Source organism: Camelus dromedarius, chromosome 11, assembly GCF_036321535.1.
Source record: "Camelus dromedarius isolate mCamDro1 chromosome 11, mCamDro1.pat, whole genome shotgun sequence".
NCBI classification, from domain to species: Eukaryota; Metazoa; Chordata; class Mammalia; order Artiodactyla; family Camelidae; genus Camelus; species Camelus dromedarius.
In genome coordinates this window covers 70,018,484-70,033,206 of record NC_087446.1, presented here as the reverse complement: position 1 = coordinate 70,033,206, position 14,723 = coordinate 70,018,484, and the positions used below count along the sequence as shown (strand labels likewise).

Sequence of the window (14,723 nt, the reverse complement as noted above, 5' to 3'; positions counted from 1 at the left end):
TATAGAAAGCTATGGAAGGCTTGTGGAAGAGGAACCCTGAGGAAAGAGTTTCATACGTGGTCGGAATTGGCTAAGTTTAGAATCAACTTGGGCAAAGTAAATGAATCTTAGAAGTAAGCAGGTACAAGACTAGATTTGGTTTTCTCGCTGTTAAGAGGAAAAAATTTTCTTAAAATGTTAATCCAACAGATTGTAAAACTTCTTATACCACTTAACTGATCTGTTCTGCCATTACCTTTGACGCATTTTCTTGTTAATGAATTAGTACTACGTTACAGTGATCTATATGTTTATCTGACCAAGTGTTCTGAAATCTTTTAACAAGCTCCCCAAATATCAATTTCTAATTAAAGTTCTTTTAATCTCCAGTTAAGTTTGGGATGCTACAGAGGGCCCGTGAAACATCCCAAAGAGAGATTTTAATCTAGTAAATTTCATTTGGCATGTTAAATAACACGGTATTGTCAAATGAATAATAAATCTTCTAAGGTTATATTGTATGAGAAAATATTATTAATATAGATATTGTAGAAATTATATGGACTCCCTAAAATTCTGGTATATCTGAAATGTTACCAGTGATAATTCTGGGTATAGTGACCAGGTTTCTTTATCGATTATAATGTAACGGTGTTTAACCATGATTTTAAATCTTTTGTCATTTATAGACAGTTAATGGTTGTCTTCTGATGGTTTTGCAAAATGCTTGCTCTTCAAGGAGATTTACTGATTTCTAATAAATTTCAAACTATAGCAGTGAACTAAACTGGGTAAGAAAGTTTAAATTTCCAATGAAAACTGTGATTAAAACAATTAGTTACATGGGACTGAGTAAACTGGTGAATATGGTTATAATTTTTGATTTTGTTTAAAATACTACTGGCTTTTAACCTTTTTCCCAGACATAAAGAATCTCTTCTCTTTAAGCTAGCTATGATTCAAAGCAATTTGATAAATTATACCTATGTAATCAGACTTGGAACAGTTATATTTTCTCTCTATCTGATCCCTCAATACACTAAAAACTCTTAGGTCCCCAGTGGCTCTATCAGACAAATGAGGAAGATCATCTCCTAACAGATATAGGAATCTCAAGGTATTTTAAGGATTTTAAAGAGAAAAGAATTTACCTAAATCTGTAAGGCAGAAATCCATGACAAGCCCTTGACGGGGCTTTCCTGGCCTTAGCAAACCTTATTAACATTCTACACTGAGACTCCTAATTAAAAGTTCCAACACAGCCAATTTAAAAAAGCCTATATGATCAAATAATCAGACAACTTGTAAAGCAATTAATCTTGACATGGCTTTATTCGAGAAAAATGAGGGTAACTTTAGAGAGAAAAAAGATTATATTTTAGTGGATATTAAATTCTAGCTTTGTTAATTGACGTCCGTATTTACTAACACACTTCCCAATCATTCCTTGCTGTTATGTCACATTGCTGTACAGTTTAACTGAATTATTAATAGGATACTCTAGCTTTGTTTCTGAAGCTCACTAAGCTATCCTTGGGTAAAGTTCCAATGCCCCATGACCTGCAGCCAGGGGATTATACAAACTTGAACAGGCATGACTTAAAGAACTGTCTCCAACCTGAATGGAAGGACCCTTTATCAGGTACTCTTAAATAGACCATACAAACCAAAGTTGAAGGAAACGGACTTTCGGGTTCATTTCCTATCAGAAATAGCCCCTGCAATGCACTGGCCTATAGAGCACTGCTCACCTTAAAACAATGCCCAAATGGAGAAAAAGCTACCAGGCCAGGATGAGAAGAAGACGATATCTGAGGTAGACAGCTGACCCAAGACACCGTACCAGGCCTGCATAAAAATTACTGTGATAATTTCTCCTACCTTTGATTATGAACTACTCCAATTGTTAAGTTTATGGTAAATTACCTATGTCTAGTTCTTCTGTGTTACCTTTGTGAGTTTCCCTACTCCAAGGCTCTAACTAGATAGCCCTCAGAAACGTTATTCTAAACAGAAATTATAGTTCTGTTTAGGCCTCTGTTGATCTTACAAGGTGGGAGACCTCACCTGACCAATTAATACCTGCTCTGAGACTGACCATAAATATGAACTTTCTCATAAGATCACTCAAACTCAATCAGAAACACAAGCAAAATTTTAACCCCAAAATACAACTTCCCGACTATTAAATTCTTAATCGTGACTTTATTAACGTTACTAGCTGTATTACTTATATCCTATCTATTTTATAAAATTGTCTGTTACATTTCCCAAAGTGTAACTAGGCCTACAAAATTGATGATGACTAAACATCTTGAAGAAATAGATAAAATTTATAACCCTGAATAAAGTAATTGTAATAGTGTGATTCTAGGTATGGGAATGAGCAATGAAGGGAAAACACTTCCTGGATCATAACAAACAAGTAAGACAGGTGATCCAGAGAATTTTTAGTATCAACAGGGCCTGATAAAAAACTAACACCTTGAATGGCAACTCAGAAGATTCTTCACCTGAACTAGGATTGAGCCATCCTAGCACCATGGGACAAAATTTGTCATGAAATGTCTCTCAAAACATTGGCAGAATTTAGGACCAAGGGGGAGCACTGTGAATGAAAATACTGCAACAATGTCAGTAAACAAAGAATGCTGAAACCAAGTCATCAGCGGCTGCTGCCACCCCCAACGAGTGCATGCCTGCAGCCCAGCCTCTCAGCCACTCACAGTGGTGCCCTCTGAGCGGACTCAGAGTAAGAAAGGACAGGATACTGGCCCTAGATAGCTAGGTACTTGCCAAAGGGATGAATTCAATGACACAAATGTTTGATTCCTCCCATACATAGAAAAGCACTAAATACTTGATCTTGAGATATCTGGTTTTCTTTAGATAACAAGCAATATTTTATTGTTCCAACTACCTGGTCTTTCTTGTAAAACTTCTATATATCCTAGCTCCTCCCCTACCTCTTGGGAGCAGTCCCTCAGAGTGATCTGAGAGGTTGCCATAACGGCTCGGGTCCTCCAGCCAAATAAAACATAACTCTTATCATTTAGGCTGAACGTTTATTTCAATGAAGTCCCAGAATAGACACAACTCATCAATTCTGTAATGGAACACACTGGATCAGGAAACAAAAGCTTGTTTTAGTCTGGAAAAACTACGGTTTCCTCTTTCTTCCTGTCATTATACAATCCCACCAGAACTCATTAATTTGCTGTCTGCTCATCTGGCAACCAAACTCAGAGGAGTCAACTCAGCAGAGTGCTCTACTCGGGAGAACACCCCGCAGCAGCACTGCAGGCTACCTGCCTTCCCGCACGCTCTGCTGACCCTTGGTGTCCTCCGTGACAACCAGGAAAACAGAGCTGTTCCCAACAGCTGCGAAGTCCCACACGTTAAATAAATCATTTTATTTTATATGATATTTTACGTATATACCCATCTCTGAAAACAGATTTGCTAGAAGCCCAAATCTTCAGCATCAATCTGCAAAGGCAAATCCGGTCCGCAAGGGAAAACAAGACTTAAGACGAAGCTAAGGCGTCCAAAGTACTCTCCACGACCTAAGGCCTCCAAAGTACCCTGCAGGACCTTCAACCAAACTGCCTGCAGGCCTGCAGCTGCAGGCGGCTACATGTCTGCTTTTAAAGCAACCCCTTCCTGCCCTCGGGCACTACAATGTCCCTCTACGCCCTCCCTTCTCAGGGTAAGAGCAGCCGCTGCAGAACCTCACAGGGCAGCACTGACAGGACTGGACACAGGGGATCAGAGCTAAACTAAGCCTTCTGATTACACGAGCTTGTCACTCTGTCACTTTACAGATGGAGATATATATATAGAGAGGTGAGGTGATCTTGCTCAAAGTCACACAGCTAATAAGTGGCAAAGTCTATAACTCTGCTCCTCCCTCCGGCGTGACGCCCCAGCTGGGACGCCCACAGGGTTCTCTCGTGCCTGCCTGACCAGTCCTTTACTGGCACTCATAAAACACCACAGGGTCTGAACCTAGCCTACTTTTTCAGCATCTTTTCCCTGCAGTCTCGCAGGAACAAGGCGGTTCGGGCCATTGTATGACTTCTGGCTCCCAGAAGCCTCCGTGCTCAGGCTGGTCTTGCCTGTGCATCCAGCACCCTGCTCAGAGGCTCTTCCTCCCCTGCAGGAACACGTTCCCACTCTCCGCATGACACCCCCTCAGGGAAGCCCTCTTCTCACCCTCAGGTCAGCAGGTGTCCCAGGCCACATCCCAAGCTGCCCCATTAGGACTGCGGGTGCCTAGGTTTGCTAGTCAGACCAGCAGCCTCAGAGCCAGGGATTATGCCCGGGTCACCCTGCAAACCTACTGCCCGCCTCACAGCCCCCAGCCAGCAGGTCACCTGGAAGTCGCAGCAAGTGCCCCACCCAATCCCGAAGTCTCTTCATTTGCCAGCACCGCTGATGACTGGTCTCCAAACTTTGGTCAGTTTTGCACAAAACAGCAGCTTCCACTGTGAAGCAGGGGGTTTTGTCTTCTGCTCCCCATCCTTACTGGAAACGTCTAGGGAAATGAAAAGGCCTTTTCTCAACCCTTTTCTGATGACACCCTCCCACCCATAATACTCACATGCTCAAGAGTTTTGGGTCTACCTGATTTTGTTTCCCTTACGCTAAGGGGCTAAAAACACTGCGGGATTCTTTCTCTTTTGAGGGTATTTTTACTCAGTTTATCGGCTTTAATCTGTTTTTGTCTCTCTCTTCAATATCCCTAGAAGTTGCCACTTCTTATTCCCTTCAGCAGCCTCCCTCCCAACATCTAGTCTAGGAAATCAGCTGTGATGAGGGGCCCGGGGGAAGTCACAGATGATGCAACTAAGGCACAGAGAGGTGACTTAATTTGCCCGAGAAGATCAGCTTCAAGCCCCAACACTGTGTGTCACGTCCCTCTGTTTAACTCTTATGCTAAGCAAGCGATCTATTTGTAGATTATGGTTATAAACAGATGAGGTATGAAAATACATACAAGGACACACATCAACTCTAAGATGTTCATTATCTCCACTATTTTGTTTCTATTTATTTTATTTCTATTAAAAAAAATTAAGAACCTCTGCAGTCAATATAGCAAAATGTTACTGGGCTTTAAATACAGAATATAGAGTTTTTAAGTGTGTCATTACTCATCCTTATTTGTATGTTCACAAGACAAACTGATTTGAAAGTCTCTCTCCCCTCCCCCTACTCACTACTGGCTCTCACCTGAGCTCCCAAACCACACATCTAACAGCCTTTCACTTTACCCACAGCTGTACTCATCAGTTATCCCCCAGAACTCCCTCTACAGCTTTCCCTCCTCAGAGCACAGCAGGACCATCACTTACCTCATTAATCCACCCAGAAACCTGTTCCTTCCTCCATCCTACCTTCACAGACAGCATTCATCCTTTCCTTTTTACCATCTAAACATGCCTTCAATCTGTTCGCTTTTACCCACTGACCATCCCACCGGTCAAGTGGAAGCCACCAACACTGCCCACCTGGACTCACGAGTCTCCCAAGTGGCCCCAAAGCCACTCTCCCCTACTTGAGACAAATGGGATTGTGTCACTCCCACGCTTTTAGGACTGATTTCAAACCCACTGTTCTTAGAAGAAAGTCAAGTTCTTCACCTGATGAAGGTCTTGCCCATCAAATTGTCAGCTCAGGGAGGGGAGGACACGCCCTCTCCCCTAGGACCCGCCCTCTGGCAGAGCATCAGCTTGGGAGGACCTGCTGAGCTACACCAGCCTGTATTCTAACCCTGGTCTTGAGTTCTTAGCAAACTGCTTCACTTATCCATACAAATCCAAGGTAGATTAGAAAGATATTAGATGTTGTGCTAGACTATTGATTTGGGGATTTTGCACTAGCAACCTGCAAGTACATGTTCTAATGATTCTGTCTTCTTAAAACCACACCCAGATTTAAGTAGTATTTGTGGAATGTCTTCGGAGTAAATGGGACTGTAGTTTTACAGACTTTATGTTTTATACCATGAACAACCCGGACAGGGTCACAAATGGAACCGCCTCAGAAGTGACAGAAGACAGGTGAGAGGCACAAAGCAACAGGTCACAAAGATGGTAAGAGCAAAGTTGTTTCTCCAACCCCCCAAAAAATTTTTGAAAGAACCGAAAACTCTGAATTTTGTAAGTAAAATACTATCATATAAAGAAATAAAATAATCCTCTTCATCAGGGTTTCAAGATCTGACTCCAGAATTTTTAGCATGCCATATTGAATCCAAGCACAGAAAAATCAGATGGACTAGTGGTGAGTAAGTTCCAGGAAAACTGCAGTAATTCCTCCACTTGTAAAAAGACATAAACTCACCTGTCGAAGATGAATGTAAACCGCATTCTGGAGAAATTCGGTAGCTCCCAGGCTCCGCTTCTGGATGGCAAGGACATGGACAGCTTCGAAGCATGCTTCTAACTCAGTCACCAGCATTCTTACACTGCAGGGGGAAACGGAGGCCCTCAGTCAAGAGCAGAGGTGTTCCTGTCGTGTCTCGCAGGCCGTGCCTCGGGGACTCAGTGCCCTGTAGCAGCCCGGCCCCAGGCGAGGACCCGCAGCATTGCCCACCCAAGCAGGAGGTACACTGTGCTTGAGAAAGCCCATCCCCGATAGGGGCAAGAGTGGCTGGTGGTTTTGAGTGAACATATAAATGCCCATAGAAATATGCCTGCATTCATTCAAGTGATACAAGCAACAGTAGCAGGCTATTTAACAAAATTTCAACTGTCAGTGGAAATTTACCATTCCTTTCCACTTGTCCCCTGCACTCTGAGACAGGCTTAGGCTCTCTCACACCTGCAGCTCTGATGCAATAGTTGTGAAGTCGTTTTACTTTGCTGCAAGTGTCCTCGCTCCCCGTGTGGCTGTGACTGTCGTCTCTTAACACAGTCAGATGTCTTCCTGAATCTCTCCCTGCGTTCCTTGCTCCTGCTCCTCAGATCCTAAGATAAAGGGCAAGTGAAGACACATGACCAGAAAAGGCACCGTGGACTTGAACGAAGTCCTCAGTGATCCCCTAGGTGAGTGCTGCCCACCCCTTACCTTCGATTCTCAAGGTTCTGCCCAGGGTGACATCCAGACAGGAAAGCGTCCTAGGCCAATTTAAAGCTGTGTGACTTGGGCCCTGGGACAGGTGCAGGAGCTGGTTCCAGAGCCGTGCCCCTCCCCACCTCTGCTCCCCTCTCTCCCAAGGACCCACTGCCAAGCCCCCAGTTTCCCTGATATTCTGTCCTTCTCTTCTAATCTAATCCAAGCCCTTTTCCTCTTCCTTTATTCCCTAATTATCACCAGCTGAAGTGGCTTTTCAGTCACATTATCTGAAAAAATTTCCGGCAGCTGAAAAAGGTCTCCAGAGGTCAATGCCCATATGCTGGTTCCTGAAGAGAGCCCCTGGTTATGGGGTCCCTCACCAACACCCACGGGGCATCAGACATGTTGCAGAGTCGACCACCCCCAACAAGAGTTTGCTGTGACCCCAATGCCCACACAGCATCCCTGCTCTCATAAATGTATTTGGCCCAATTATCCGTTACTAAGAAGCAAAAGTAAAAAAATTGCTCATGTTTCTTACTAAAATTATTTATGTGGTGGGAAAAGAAATTGTAATAGAAAAGAATAAATTTGACTGCATGTTAGATCTGTTCATTTGGCTTTAAACCTTTGCTGTTTTCTAGGCTCAGACTTGGTAGCTCTGTACCTTTTGTAAAAGAAAGTTGCCTTTAGCCTGAAATATCCAGGAGAGCCTATTCTCCGGGCTCTGATCTTTCACGATGTTAACTCTTCTGCACTTATATAGAGATGGCAAGTTGCAAAATAGAAAATCAACTTTGGTTTTTTTTGGAGGTTTAAGAGGGGCACCATGATTTGACCCACGTGGACAGCTGCAAGAACAAAGAATTCCAAGGAGAAACAATTCGTACCGCAAGAAGTTTGCAACAACCAACCACATCCCCGCCCCTTTTTAGTATAAAAGCAGACTGATTTCTGACTTGGGGGAGACGGTTCTCCAGCATGTCATTCAGCCATCTTCTGGGTCTGCCAGCTTTTCAAATAAAGTCACTATTCCTTGCTCCAACACCTCAATCTCCCGATTTATTGGCCTGTCATACAGCAAGCAGTACGAGTTTCGACTTGGTAACAAGATGACTGCATTGGAGGTAGTATGTCCCCACTCTTTCCTCGTTTCCAATATGTAACATGCACATCATTTATGATCTAGTTCAAATAATTCATCAAAGACAACCACAAAAAGAAACTACACTCACCTAGCTATCAACACTGAAGTCACAACCTATCAATTTTATATGCTGTTTAACAACACAACTAAAAAACCTAACATAGGGAATTGATTCCACAGAAATAAAATTATTTCTACTCCTTCAAAACCTTTTTTTCTTTTCTATTTTATTTTGTTTTGCATATTGAAAAGAAAATAAAAGACAAATCATTTTATTTCACGTATTTTGTTATAGCTACATAATTTAAATACTACAAAGATATTTAAATTGCAATAAAAAATTGTTCATATATTGTACAAAGATATATACACAATCAATGTGGACAAGGAAAGGAATGGACATTTACTAAAAATCCACTGCATATCCAGTTTTTTACAAGCATATCCTGGAATATAAGCTCTATGATCCAGGGGTCCCCCACCTGCATTCTCACTGCTGAGTCCCTTAGTAATCTTCTACCAAGGCACCAGCATAGAACCACGCGATCAGTATTTTAGGTATAAATGAGGAAATTAGCTCATTCAATTCTAAAACAAAAACCCTAAAATAAATACTGAACTTATTTACAGATAAAGAAAATTGGACACAAACAAGTACAGTTTCTTCCCCAAGTTCACAAAGCTAATAACTGGTAAAGGCAAGATTTGAACTCATCTGTCTGATTCTAAAAACTAAGGTGGAAATCCCTTATGATTGGGGAGGGTCCAGCAGCACAGCCTATCACCCTATCTTTGTTCAGATCTAGCCTTAGACAGCCTGAGACAACACCCCATTCCTATGGAACTTGAGGGCAAATGATAACAATAAGGATTTTATATCCAGTAGTTTCTTAGGTATCATTTATATAAACTGTCAGCAGGACAGCAGAAAAACTCTGGGAAATATGAGTGGGTCCAGGGCTTTTTGCTGATTAGAAACTCAGTCTTTCAGGACAGATTGACCTTCCCATGAGAGGCCACACGGACCTAAAGACAGCTGAGCAATGAAAACTAGCAAGACCCTGGAACTCAAGCAAGAAGGATCCCTGCCATCTCCCTCCCTGTTGCCTCTTCATCCACGTGGACACGAAGACAGAAGACCCGGGTTCTTGTCCAAGTTACACCATCATGGATTCTCACCCATAAAATGTTACGACTCTATGCTGTCCTAAGTCCTTTCCAACTCAAATATTTTGACACCAATATCTCAGCAGAATGTCTATGTCTCCACATCCTCTCTTCTACAAGAATAGTTCTATGGCCACAAAACAGAAATCCAATTAAAAACACCATGCACTAAGCAAGGTGAAAGTCTGCGTAAGAGACTTTGCTCTCACGCTCAGTGAATGAAAACTGAGAAAAATTGGTCCTTCTCCCTCAGCAATTGGTAGGTATGCTGATTGTGTGTGTGGGTGGGTGTGCGTGTGTGTGTGTAAATCAAATACAATGACGTCTGGGATCTGTACAGATTTTTTTTAAGTTACTGTCATTTCATGAGGATGAGACACCCTTTAAAGTAATTTGAATCTAGTGTTCTGAGAGAGCCTCAGGATCTTTTGGTGGAGGAGGGGAAAGGAAAGGAGGAAAGAAGTCAATGAAACAAAGGAGTAAGAATACTGCAAGGGAAAGGCAAGACATTAACTTTGTTCCTAATTGCATCACAAACAAATTACGGACTGGCATTGCCCCGATGTCCTGTCGAGCACTGAGTTGCAGATGAAGAGGTGACAGCCCATTTCTCACTGAGCTTGTGACTGTACGTGGCATCTTATAGAAACAAATCATTTATCCTGATCAAACACTCTAGCAGCAGGCCGTAATTCTCCTATTTTGAGAGATAAGAAAATAGGAGTTCAAAGAGGGTAGATAACTTGACAAAAGTCAGAGGACCAGTAAACAAGAGAGGATGAATTCAAACTCAGATCTGAATGCAGAGTCTGATCTTCCAACTCCCAGGACTGGAAAATCCTTAACAAACAGACTCCCCAGCTCCCCTGCAGTGTTCCTGGCACCAAGCATTTCCCATGGCGATGGACTCCAGTTCTCACAGACACAGCGCTCTGTGCAGCCAATGACCTTGATCAGACCTTGATCATCTACCTGCCACGCCCACCAGGCTTCACCATACAGGTAGGAAAGCTGGCTTTCAAGTGCATACAAAGCCACCCTTGGTCTAACCTGGGCTCTTCTGGGGCTTCTCCAGCCTAAAGGCAGCCATGAAAGTGCTCAAAGTTTGTACATGAGCCACACTACCTCTCTCCATCAGTCTCCACACCTATACTTCTTAGCTATGACCATTTTGATAATATTGGAAACAAATATTTAAAAACACAAAAGAAAGGATCCTGGAACAATTACTTAATACTTACAATTTTAAATGATTTGTTACAAAGTGAGTATTTACAAACCGAATCTGCCTTCCTAGGTGTCAGTTTAAACAGTTAAAAAATATAATAGCAAAAAATTCTCACTTACAAAATTAAGAAAAATATCAACAATAATCTGGAATAAACTCAAAATTAATGCCCATGTTGTACATGGAGAAAACTACAGGACTGTACTGAGGGGTAAATAAGAGGTGTGAATGTAGAGACATCAACATATTGCATGGAGGAAAACAGTTTTGTAAATATGGAAGTTCTCCTAAAAATAATTCAAAACTTAATAAAAATCCCATGAATACTCTTATCTGACTTTTTTTTAACTTGAACAAAATATTTTAGAATTCTTTAGGAATAATAAAGTCATAATAATAGCCAAGAAAGTTTGGGATGGAAGAAAAGAACAAAAAAATATCGCACTGTCAGATAATAATTAATTTTTACAATATGTAAGATATGGCGCTGGAGTAAGGAAGTATGATTGACAGAAATATAGCATGAGCTCAAAAAGAGACTCTAGTGTACATAAGTATTTTGTGCATGTGGGATTTCAAATCAAAGAGCAAATTGTGAATTCAATAATTGTCCTGGGACAATCAGAGAATCACCTGGAAAGAACAAATTCTATTCCTGACATAATGACCACAAAAAAAATTACAGATAGTGGTTTAAATATTAAAATACTAATAACAGCAAATACAACTCTTTGCTCACATTAATTCAACTTCTCCTCACTATAACAAGTACTATTATCATCTCCATCTTAGACATTAAATAAACCTACATAAGAGATTTATACCATTATAAGAAAGTATTTCTAAGAATAATAACAAAGATAAAACCCAAAAGGAAGACATTTACTATCTTAAGAATATTTTGAGCCACAACAAATATAAACCTACTGAACAAAATGAAACGAAAGAAATGACAAGGAAAAACTCTGTGATAGATGTTGATGAAGACAAGGGATTAATGTTCATAAGATACAAAGAGCTGTCACAAAGCAAAAAGAAGCTTCCTCACTTAAATTTGTGCAAAGGACAAAATGGATCATTCACTTTTAAAAAGTCAGATGGCTAATGAGTGAAAAATGCTCAATACCTCACTGGTCATCAAATGCAAACTAAAACAATGAAAAAGCACTTTTGCTCATCTTATTGGTAAATATTTTTAAAAGATATTGTAGCTAGTGTCCATCTGTGGGAGAAAAAACTGTGAGCGACCTTTTTGGAGGATGACATGTCAATGGATATGTAAACTCTGAAAACGTGTGTACACACTGATTCAACCCCACTTCTAGGAATCGTTTCATTTAGAAAAAAAATCAGTTCAAATAGATGTAGTGGTTACAGTGGTGGGAAGAAAAGCTGAAGTGAAATCATATCCAGCAATAGAGAATTGGTTACATAAGTAATTCTACATTTTTCATTCCACACTGGAGAAGGAATTTCTAGTCACTTGAAAGTAGCCTGTGATGAACATAAATGTCACATCCAGGGACTAAATTTCCAGAAGACTTAACTAAAGGCATGCTCATACAAGATCACAGGAATGTCTGTTAAAGAAAGATGCCAGTCAAACATCCTTTCTGACAGTGGAAAATGGAGAAAACTTAAGTGTCCACCATCAATACAATGATGCGGTAAATCACGGCGAATTGTGGGCACTGAGGGGGCCGGCGTTTCCCCGTGGCCCAGGGCCTTGTCCACAGCACTCTCCCACCAAAGGTGTCCTTCCACAAGAGACCACACCTGCACATCAGGAGACCCCTCCAGTCTATCTGAAAAGACCGGGTGAGTCTGGAGTGGGAGGACGTCTATGATATACCCCTGAGTGAATAAAGCGAGCTGCAGAAAACATATAGTATGGCCTTATTTTTCAAAAAAGCATATATACACACATATACATAGATTTCTCATATGTATGTATGTATCTATGTATGGGTATATATATATGTCATAGGCATAAAGGTCATGAAATATATACACCATATTGGCAACAGCTTTTACACTCAGGAAATAAGGGGAAGGGAGGTAGGGCTCTTTTGGTACCACCACAGTTCTCTTTTCAGTATTTCAGTTAAGTACACTTGGAATTTAAAAGTTTATTTAAGTCCGAAGTAAAATGGACAATGCCTCCACAAGACATAATGCTATACTGGTCATCAAAAATCATGCCAGGGGAGATAGAATATTGTAGAAAAACATGTAATAAGCCGAATGGAAAATGGAAGTCTCCACACAGTAAACAGGCACAGAGTGCTCACTGGTTTTTATGACAGAGCTGATACACACTGATGAAAAGGACAGAAAGTAGATGTTAAAGTGTTCATTATTATTTCTGAGTAGTGGGACCTGGATAGCCTCTTTTGTCCCTTTTTTCAGACTTATTATATTAAATATACATTATTTTTCATCTGTAAAAAGCATTTTTAGATGTGTAGTAACACACATTGGAGAATAATACACGAGTACTTACAGAAACAAATAACTAGGAGACACCGCAGCAGCGCCACACAATGTAGAACGGGCGATCCTGATTAACACCGCGCAGTTACATAAGGACCCACAAAGTGAGAGCACCTGCTGTAACAGGGCGCGGCCCCCTTCTATTTGTCACTTGTGTCTTCAGGGCTGAGGTAGTTCTGAGCATGGCCAGTGTCAGTGTTGGTGTCTGGATGGATGCCACTGGATGTGAGGGCACCTACAAGCCGAGAGGAATAACAGAAATCATCCTCTGCCTTTTCTGCCTTGTTTCTGTGTTACTTTAAAAGAGAGGCATAAATAAGATAAACTGTTTATCTTCCCTACTGAAATTTCTGTAATGAAACCGTTTTCAAAGTGTTCACAACTTATATTCTGCCTATAACAGACTTTTCATCAAAGCTTCATATTTATTAAATGTTAATTAACTCAGTTAATTAACTCCCTGTTGAAACCTTCTACTATAGAACATGAAATGCACTATGTGAAAGGACCACGCCTGCAGTGACTAGCCTGGCTGTCTTGACGGCAGTGCAGTCCGCCCCCAACATCCCGTGGCTCTGAGCTCCTGATGCTGCTAAGAGAGCACGCTGCCGCCTCAGATGGAGAGAAAGTGTGAAAGCATTTCCTGAAATCTACAGCACTGACAAAACATAACTGACAAATCCCAGGCTCCTTTGAAGCTGTCATTTTCGGTTTCTGGCCAACCCCCGTCAATGAGCAGAACCACCCCATTCCCGAGCAATGGCACTCACTTGGTAAGAAGTTCTGGAGAAATTTCCAGGTATAGAATGTAACCAACTATACGTAGAACTCTGACAAAAGAAACAATGCAATACCCTGATTTTGGAAGACACTCAAAATATTCTCCTAAGCCTTTGTAGCTGGAAAGGTTGGGCTTCTCCTGAGCCACTTATTTATTTCACAGCCAGTGAGCATCTCCCACAAACCCTGTTACCCTGTGTCTGCTGGGAGCATCAGGTACACTCATGCTGTCGATCTTATAAGTCACAGGGCAGAGGCGTGTGTCTCATGGCTGCAACCATCACACAGGCTCGCCTCCTAGCCTCACAGTTTGAACTTGGCCCAATTTTCTAACCTGTTTATTTGGTATCTGTTCTTCTGTAAGCTGCCTGAAATGCTTTTTGGAACAAGTCAGAAGAATGAGTGGGTAGATAAATGGACAGATGAACAGGTGAGAGATGGGCAGACCGAAAGAGAGACTCCAGGAAAAGGGGAACAAATAAAATTTCCTGTGCAAAACCCTCTTCTAGTCAGGGAAGAAAACCACCACGGAGAAGAGTGAAGAGGCAGGTAGCTTAGGACTGTCTCCTGGATTCCATGAAAAGTCACACCAAGAGATGAGAGGGTAGAACTATAAATAATAAAAGAAATAAAGCACACATGCTTGAAAAATATATCTACAATATGTACTTTCTAAAGAATAGATTCAAATCAGCAGGGCCCAATACCACAATACTTGGGTATTTACAGAAATGAGAATCCCATCTCCAAACCACAAGGCATCCCTTTGGAGCACTGAGAGTCTACACGGGGCGGTCATAAAGCCATCACCGCAAAATCTATGCTATCCTGCACTTACGAGGAACGAGCAGTTGTGCACGCGTGACA

At 41.4% G+C, this 14,723-nt stretch overlaps 1 protein-coding gene across 1 annotated transcript in view; it reads right to left on the bottom strand.

The window, feature by feature from the left end:
* The window catches only part of LOC135322441 (trafficking protein particle complex subunit 9-like), a 34,062-nt gene that overhangs the window by 18,243 nt on the left and 1,096 nt on the right, over nucleotides 1-14,723 (bottom strand). The window contains exons 2-5 of the mRNA XM_064491227.1: nucleotides 13,087-13,311; nucleotides 7,709-7,892; nucleotides 6,754-6,953; nucleotides 6,328-6,451 (exon numbers count right to left, since the gene is read on the bottom strand). Coding sequence (XP_064347297.1) covers nucleotides 6,328-6,421 — 94 coding nt within the window. The 5' untranslated portion in view covers nucleotides 6,422-6,451; nucleotides 6,754-6,953; nucleotides 7,709-7,892; nucleotides 13,087-13,311. The remainder of the gene's footprint in view (nucleotides 1-6,327; nucleotides 6,452-6,753; nucleotides 6,954-7,708; nucleotides 7,893-13,086; nucleotides 13,312-14,723) is intronic.